Here is a 9,460-nt window from a genome sequence, read left to right as displayed (position 1 = left end):
GGAGAGTGAGAACAATTTGCAAGCAATCCAGCTTACATCACATCTCAGCTTTAAAAGCTCAACTCCACACTCTCTATTTCTGAATTGAGAAAGCTCCTCGAATGAGAAGCGAAACGTCTTCAGCTACAGAATAGAAGTCCAGTTGTTTTTGTTTTTTAACTTTTTTTTTAATTTACCATGGCCTGGATGACTGAGAATCTACACCAGCATGTGTGAAGTTTCCTCCTTCTTCAAGTGCTCTATCATTCCAGTCCCCAAGACACCCTCCATCACAGGTCTGAATGACTACAGGCCTGCTGCTCTGACATCTTCAGTGATGAAAACCTTTGAAACACTGGTTTTGACCCACTTGATGGAAATCACAGGACCTCTGATGGACCCCCTGCAAGTTGCCTACCAGGCAAACAGGTCAGTGGATGCTGCAGTAAATATGGGTCTGAACTACATCCGGCAACACCACGACCGCCCAGGCACTCACATCAGGTCCTGTTCGTGGACAGTTTGTAGCTCCACACCATCATCCAAAACATCTCCAACAACTACATGGATGGCTGCACCCCCACACACTCTGGTAATCATCAACTTTGCTGATGACACCACAGTGGTGGGGCTCATTTCTGGGGGGGATGAGGTGGAGCAGCTGTTATTATGATGCAACAACAACATCTTGATCTTTAACACCACCAAGACAAAGGTGATGGTAGTGGCTTTTAGCAGGTCCAGAAATATAATTCAACCACTGTTCATTGGTAGGGACAGAGTGAAGAGGGTCTCGGACTTCTGGTTCCTGGGGGTGCATCTGGAGGACGACCTGGCCTGGAGTGTAAACACCACCAAAGAAGGCCAAGCAGAGACTGCATTTCCAGAGGGTTCTCAGGAACAACCACCTGACCCAAACTCTGCTGGTGTCCTTCTACCACTGCTTGGCAGACAGGAAAACACTCCAGAGAGTCATAAACACAGCTCAGTAATTATTGGTTGTCCTCTGCCCTCCCTTGAAGACCTGTTTGATGCTCGCTGCCAGACGAGAGCACAGAACATTGTCCAGGATGTTCCCTCTCACCCTGGACATTCTCTGCTCCGGCTGCTGCCCTCAGAAAGACGCTTAAGGACACAGAAGACAAAAACTACTAGGCTGAGAAACAGCTTTTATTCAGAGCCATCAATGAACTGAACTCTGTGCTGAAAGAATGAGGTTGTGTGTGCGTGCATCTTAAGCTGGGGTCTCTTTTAGCGTTATTATTTATTGTGTTTTTGTGGTTTTACTATTTATAGTTTTTTTCATATTGATTTTATTTTCTGGGGCACTGAAAGGGATTGCATTTTAAAATATATTGTGTGCAATTACAATAAAGCTCTATTCTATTCTATACAAGTAAAAAATGAAGCATGGTCTTTTTCAGTTCTAAGGTTTTATGCAGAGACGACTGGAAATAGAAGTCTGTCAGCCCATTTATCCATCAGTCTGCCTGATTCATTCATCAAAAAGTGAGATTAAACTTTGACAGATCATGATGGTTGCTCCCCCTGGTTCTGGTGGAAGTCTCTTCCTGTTTCAGAAGAGCAGTAGCTTTCCATGAGAGTTTGGGATTGAATAAAACTAAACATTAGAAGCTTTTTACCGACTTCCCTAAATAGAAGGGATATATTTTAGTTTTCATCCATTTTCTTCCTCTTAGCCATGGTCAGGGAGGGGGGTTAACAGGTCCAGGAGGAAAACCCAGGCCTACAATGGCTTCTTTAAGTTCATTTCAGATGTCTTTCCACCCTGGCATTGTGTTAACGCACACCTGTATGCACCAGAGCAGCAAACTGACTCCCGCTGAAGCAATAAGAGTTAGACATTTCTCTCCTTGTCTTTGTTTCTAAAAACCCTCTTGTCTCAAGTTAAATGAGGGTGTGTTTGTAAATTATGACTGTATATGTGTTACAGCTAGTCTCTGCTGGGACTGAGTTTTAGAGGAGTTACCTTGCACCCACTGGCTGCTGGCGGTGATGGTGAAGAGTTCACCAGACCTTGATGGAAAAACACCAGAACTCCGAGCCTGTGATGAAGCTTTGGTTCCTGGCAAACACACATTATAAAACTGCTACAATCCAACAACAACAAGCTTCTGTCACAGATGTTTTTTCATTACTTAAAAAAGAGATGTCATGGTTCTGAAAACTGGTTTCTGTTGATTCCTACCTTGATAAACTGAGTAATCCTCCACAACAGAAGAGACGTCACCTTTTTTAACTATAAACGTCCATGGATAGCTGCAGAGGAAAAACAAACAGCTTTTAATGCAAAAGGTCAAAGGTCACACAAAACAGAAGGTGAAAAGTCAAACACATGTTCAATCGTATAACACAAACACAAAAAGAGCTTCATCACATCTCTTACGGCAATAACACAAATAACGATTTATGGTCTTTATATGTGACAGCAAATCTGTGCAGGAACCAGGTCATTCAAAACTGGCTACCTGCACACGAGTGCCTCAAGCCTGAACACATCTGTGCACGAGTGCCTCAAGTCTGAACACATCTGTGCACGAGTGCCTCAAGCCTGAACACATCTGTGCACGAATGCCTCAAGCCTGAACACATCTGTGCATGAGTGCCTCAAGCCTGAACACACCTGTGCACGAGTGCCTCAAACCTGAATACATGAGTGGAAAGGACCACCGTGCACAGAAGAAAGACAACCATAAATGTGTGAAGAACAGATATTTGTCTGAGTGACCTTCAGTCAGTTTTTGTGAAGCATTATTGAAGCAGAGGGACTTAGTTCTGAGTCTTTAGCTGCAATAAATCACAGTAAACAGTTTAAACAACTGAAAATGTACGTCAAATTAAAATCTGTGTCATAAATTCCAAGTTGGTAAAATGTCTGTGGTTGATGGATCTTATATCCAATTAAATAGCATTTCTATCCTGATGTCACCAGAGTTTGGCACTGCTGAGGAGAGAGCAGGCGACGAGAATCATTAGACAGGAATCCTTCTGTTGTCTCATTACTGCAACCATTCAGTTCTGTCTTTAAAAGCATCCACAGTCACTGAGCAAAACCATCACAAAAAATAACTTCACACTGTCCGCAAGTAACTTATGAAATCCTCTTAGAGTTCCCTGAAGCCGTTTCTACAGAGTTTAATTTAATTTCACTGAATTATTCAGACATTCACCACAAGTCTTTCCTTCCAAAACTCAACAGCATCTTCTCTGAAATCAGGCTAACAGATGTGATAAGCACCGTGGAACAAGTGTGTGTCTGCAGTCCAGTGCAGCAAGGAACGCTCAAACTTCTTTATTGGAGAAACCAAACAGAAACTACACAGAAGAGCAGCTCGTCAGGTCAACACTCAGCAGTTCATCTAAATCTCAGAGACAAGGGACAATCTGAGAACATTCATGTGGGTTTTAGACAGAGAAGACAGGTGGTTTGAAAGAGAGGGAAAAAGCCGTCTAGGTCAAAGACGAAAAACCAACATTAATCAGAAGAGGAGGCCTCAGGATTTCATCTCTCTAACACCTATAGATCAGCCTTGACTCAGTTTCACAGCCACATGTGACTTAAACAGCTCACAGCATTTATCAAATTTCAACGACTCAAACAACTTTCAGGATGGACAGGAGGGTCAGCAACTCATCTGACCTAACGGCTCTATTATTACGATCATGATAACAATGACTTATGAGCCTCTCATCCATGGTCAGAACTGAAGAAGCCTTTTGGATGACAGCTGAAATGTCTACAAGAATCAAGAAAAGAAGTCCAGTTGCCTTCCACTGAACTACTTTTTAGGCTGTGGTACACAGAGGCACACACAATCCCTCTAAATCAACATTTCTTTTGTCTACGAGAGAAAAAAAGCCTCTTCAGGCTGACTGAGATGTTGAGTTAACATCTAAAAGTTTCCATAGTTCCATCATCGTCCATGCACAGCTGGTGTGTACAACAATATTATTCCTGGTTGAATTCACAAAATCCTGTTAGACTCTCATGGTCTGGGACGGGTATCACGATGGTGAAACATGGAGACCTGAACACGTGTCCAGTGAGTGCATCATTTAAAGAGTTGTAAAATCATGCTTCTGAGGAGGATTTTAGTAGTTTACCGAAAACCCAGACTGTGGATGTGTCGACTGCCCAGCCTGGACAGGCTTCTCTTGGCCGAGTCTTCCAAGTTGTTGGATCCTTCATCATTGACCACCATGGCCAAAATAAGCCCTGCCTTAATATGATTCACATACTGTGCAAGACGATGACTCTCGTTCTTACTGCGGTAAGTGTCAAACCTGTGGAAACAAACAGAAGTTAAAACAAACAGCATGGAATGCATCCAATTATTCTAATAATTAAAACAACCAAATCACCTAAAAGAGAGCCTGAAATTCATCAGAAAAAACCTTAACTGATAAATATTGACACCAGGTTTTACTCTGATAAAAACTTGCATAGATACAAAGATGGAATCTGTGTTTGTCTTTATCTCTCGCTGGTTGAAGCAGATGGCTGCCTGTCCTGGTTCTGGTTCTGGTTCTGATGAGTTTTCTTCCAGTTCAAAGGGAGTTTTTCCTTTCCACTGTCACCAACCTGCTGCTCAGGATGGGAGACTGAGATGAAGTGAAGGTTCAACTCAATCTGCTGCTTCCTTAGATAGAAAACTTTTACTGATTGGCTTTTTGTAATGTATGTGAAGACCTGAGACGACTTTTGTTGTGAATTGGAGCTATATAAATAAAGTGAAGTGGATTGAAAACCTACAGGTGGAACCAACACAGAGATTCTTCAGAGAAGTGACAGACATACTAAAGTGTTAAATATGAAACGTCTCCATATGAATGGTCAGAACTGATCTAAACTGGTACAACTCCATCCAAACACCAGGGGATGGATTGGGGCTGTCGTAGTTCTGTGGACTGGAGGCTCACCTGTCTTTGTGCAGAACCTTCCCGGTGTTTGGATCCATCGTATGCACAATGATGCCTCGGTTTCCCCAGCCTCTCTGGAACAAGTACTGGTTTTGGTTGTCTTCAGGTTGAAGGGTCTTGTTGAGGAAAGTCCAGGACAGCTTCTTCTTCCCGTGCATCTCCAGAGTCCCGCCTGTTCCCACTCCAATGAACTTCCTCCCAAAGTGCGGGTGTTCTTCATCACTGTCGTCCAGTCTGACAGGATGATGAGACGTGAGTAGGATTGATCACACGCTAATTCTTGTTATACGTAGCTTAAAGATGTAAAAATGTATCTCTCTGTGTTCCGACTCAGTTTAAATACAATTTACCTTCCAAACAGAGAGATGGTGAGGTTGCCCTTATAGGGACAGTCTGGACTTCCAATGTGCAGCTCTCCTTCGGTTTCAATTAGAATATGTTTTGTCCGAAGGAGAATGGGCCGTTTGGTATCGGCGATCACCAGCTTTCCTACAGAGGAGAAAGGAAGAAGGGGGAGAAGATTATAGAAACTTCCAGGCAGCTGTCCTCTGGCATGACTGACAGACCTGGTCTCTGGCTGTCCACACAGAGCCACACCAGAACCTCTTTAACCAAGAATCAAACCCAGCAGCTTCAGCTCAGAACAAGCTGCTTTATGAGTTTATTGAACAAACATCTGATATACAACAACACTTCTTAGAAGATCCAGATAGTTTCTTAAACCAAAAAACAGCACATTCTGACCCTGACCTGAATTCCTAATTTTATCCCCGGACCATAACCAAGACCCAAACCACTGACCATAACTCCTGATTCTCTGAACAATAAAGACAAAACTGACTCAGATTCATATTTAATTTTAAAGAATGCAGAAAACAGCGTGGATCACCAATCGTACCTCCATTAAGAATCTCAATAGAGTGGACAGTAGCTGAAGATGTTAGCAGGACTTTCTGATTGTGGCTGATGGTAACACGATGGTCTTCACTATGTCCTGGAGTCCACAGCTGAAGACCTGGCTCTTTATCTGGACACACTGCAGAAAATAAAACAACACAATCATTTAATTTTCAGAGGTGACGGCCAGAGAAGACTACTTTCACTGATCTCATATCACTGTTTGCTAAAATCTCCACATTATTTTTCAGTTTAATGGTGTAGACTTAATAAAATATTCATATTCAAAATATTTTATTAGTGAACCAAGAAAAGCTATCAAAATCTACAACAATGTAGGGGGTCAGAGCTGTCCGTCAAACTTTGACTTATTTTTTGCAGCTGGTTGAATTCTAGTTAGATCAATGGTTTGTATTTTATTCACACAAAACATTGATCCGACTGGTTTAACTCTAGATGTCTCAATATTTTGTTGAAGTGTACCTATTAGAGTAATCTGATTACTGACTGGTTAAATCTGTACTTACCTGCCTGGATGTTTGGTAACAGCAGAGCTGTAAAAAACACAACATATGTCTTCATGTTCACAGATCACTGTCCCTCCTGCAGACTTCAGAGGGAGAGATGAAGACTGAAGATTGCAGAGAGAGGCCACAAAAGGAACCTAGAGCAAAGAAATGTAGAAAACTCAGTAAGAAGTGAAGTTTTAACAGTCTCCCCAGTGTCCAAATACAGCAGGAAGTCCCCATCCCCAGCAAACCACTAAATATACAAAGTTGGGATGTTGTGTAAAATGTAAATAGAAACTGAACGCAATGATTTGCAAATTTCATAAACCCATATTTTATTCACAATACAACATAGTAAACATATCAATATAGTAAAGATTCCAGGTCCATGTTTTCCTCTGTGCAGCATCTTCTTCTACCATCAGTCTGTAAACATCTGGAGCTGAGGAGAGCAGCTGCTGCAGGTTTCAGGTGTGTCTCTAATTAACTCAGATGTTATTAATAAACCTAGAAGCTTCCAAAGACATCACATCAAATGTCCCAAATTATTTAAAAGCATAGTAATCTTAGTGTATTTAAACATTTGACTTTGAAGAAAGTAATAAAAAATGCCTTAAAAACATTCTCTCTCTCTCTCTCTCAATATTCTGGCATTCAGCAAATAGAAATAATTTTGAAAATCCTAATTGACCTAAAATAGGAAAGTTTATTCTGATTTCAGGTCAGGCAGTGTAAAAAATGCATATATCTTTTTATATAGCGTATGTAAAGGTCTGGTTTCAACTGTAAATACTTACAGACAGAAACACGGATAAATAACATTTTACTGCCTTCATAAGTTTTGCACGAAGGGTAATTATATTTACTCATTGCACAGTTCCTTTCCTGTTTAACAGAGTTAATTTGTTGAAAACTGTTGCTATGATTACTATAATCACATTATGGTTGGCATCAGATTCTGCTTTGAGGGCACAAAGAAGCTTTGCCCACACTGCTGAAACCATATATATCATTAGAAACACCCTGAGGCCTACAACAAAAACTGGTGACATGATTCAATCAGCAACCAGTTTCAACAGATCTGCCTCAACAGCTACTCTGAAGCAGGAGGGGGAGGGGGGGGGGGAGCAAAGGGTCTTTTCTAAAAGAGGAAAAAGAACGTTTGGTCAGAGGCTGAGCATGCTGTCCTCAGTCTGTGGGTACTGAAAGACGCACACAGACCCCTCCCCCCATATATACACAGTACATACATACTTTATGATTATACACACACACACACAAAACATATGCTTATACACACATTTCTATACATAAACAACCATATACAACCCCCCACCCCCCACCCCCCACATATACATATATATATATATATATATATATATATATATATATATATATATATATATATATATATATATATATATATATATTTCTATAGCTGAGAGTTGGTGCAATGGTTACATGACTTTGGTGCAGGAAGATCAAGGGTTCGAACACCAGTGCCAACCTCTGAATAGTAGTTTCTACTGGAAGAAGACATTCAGGGAGAAGAGAGAGGGGCTATATGGGAACTATAGAAACTGTGGTCATCGCAAAGAGTGGCTATGGACAGCAGGTCCTAAGTGGAACAGTTTTCAGTCACCTCCTCTGCATGGATGACATCAAGCTGTATGCCAAAAAAAAGCAAGACATCGACTCACTGATCCACCTTATCAGGATATACAGCAAGGACATAGAAATGTCATTCGGTCCAATTGTATCCAAGAGGGATTTTGTGCACGACAGCTACAAGTACCTTGGAATCCTAATCCAAATGGCAACCAGGATGAGGCCACAAGCAATTTAGCCACAACCAAATACCTACAGGTCCCGAAGAACCAGCATTCAACACGAATGCAGTGCCAGTCTTACCCTGCTGGTATAATAACCTGGCCAAAGGAGGAGACAGAAGCCACTGAATGTTCCTCACAATGCAAGGAGGGTTTCACCCGAAGTCCAGCCCCCTGAGACTGAACACTAAGAGAAAGGAGGGAGGCAGAGGACCAGTGAGCATCAGAGCCACTATACAGGATGAACCAACCAAGATCCTGGAGAACATCAGGAAGAAAACCCCCAATGATGATCTGCATACATTCACTACACTAAAGTTCTAAAATAATAATGGTTTAGTGCATGTGGCTCAGTAAGGCCTGTCATGATTTGCCCTCAAAGAATCACAGTCAGTTTGGAATGAGTCCAATGAAAACCTCAGAGGATGGAGCCCAGTGATACCCTCAAAGACAGGAAGTGCTCAGTGACAACACAGAGTAAATGTGTTTCTGTCTTCTCTTCTGAGTACATCTCTTTTTTTCTGCAAACAGAAGAGAACCCATGAGGAAAACTGACAGGATGTATCTGATAGGATCACATTGCAAACAGGCTGCAGGTTAAAGTTCAGTTAAGTGAAGGAAACAGAAGACAAACACATGAAATCCTGACCTACACAGTAGGCGAGCCATGCTACAAAACTAAACTTATGATAACAATCCATGCTGATGGGACCTTTGAGTGGGAAATGAAATAAAAATCCATCCAGTGTCTGCTGCTTCAGCTGCTTCAGAAATTTTTCCATTTAAGCAGCACGTGAGTCCCTATAATAGGCTACAGAAACATATAAGATTCTTGCTTTAATTAGATCTTCCAGTTCAAACTGTTTTAGACTGGAGGCAGCGCTAAAAAGAGACCTGCTAAGCTACAGATTTACAGCAGTTGTGCAATTTAATAAAAAAAGTCTCTAAAGTATGTTGACAAAGAACTAACTGTAACCTGAATGAGTTAGGAGCTGACAAAGACTTCCAGCTGATCTTCTCTAAATCAATAAGTGGTGAAACTGGAGTGTTTAGGCCCACTGATACTTTGGAACACACGTTGGATAACCTCTCAGTACCGTCTGAGCTGGATCTGATGTTTTAACATAGCCGAGAGTTAAAGGATTGTCAATCAAACATACAGGTGCTGGTCATAAAATTAGAATATCATGAAAAAGTAGATTGATTTCAGTAATTCCATTTAAAAAGTGAAACTTGTATATTATATTCATACATTACATACAAACTCATATATTTCAAATGTTTATTTCGTTTAATTTTGATGAT

General features: G+C 41.2%; 1 protein-coding gene across 1 annotated transcript in view; it reads right to left on the bottom strand.

The window, feature by feature from the left end:
* The window catches only part of LOC108251361 (cell migration-inducing and hyaluronan-binding protein), a gene marked incomplete at its 3' end in the record, with an annotated part of 47,937 nt that overhangs the window by 23,179 nt on the left and 15,298 nt on the right, over nucleotides 1–9,460 (bottom strand). Inside the window, 7 exon segments of the mRNA XM_037979644.1 lie at nucleotides 1,970–2,065; nucleotides 2,189–2,259; nucleotides 4,105–4,284; nucleotides 4,921–5,154; nucleotides 5,271–5,409; nucleotides 5,819–5,956; nucleotides 6,345–6,481. Of these exon segments, the coding sequence (XP_037835572.1) occupies nucleotides 1,970–2,065; nucleotides 2,189–2,259; nucleotides 4,105–4,284; nucleotides 4,921–5,154; nucleotides 5,271–5,409; nucleotides 5,819–5,956; nucleotides 6,345–6,399 (913 nt within the window).

The sequence above is a fragment of the Kryptolebias marmoratus genome, linkage group LG15 (genome assembly GCF_001649575.2).
Source record: "Kryptolebias marmoratus isolate JLee-2015 linkage group LG15, ASM164957v2, whole genome shotgun sequence".
In the NCBI taxonomy this organism is placed as follows: domain Eukaryota; kingdom Metazoa; phylum Chordata; class Actinopteri; order Cyprinodontiformes; family Rivulidae; genus Kryptolebias; species Kryptolebias marmoratus.
This window is presented reverse-complemented; position numbering and strand designations above follow the sequence as displayed.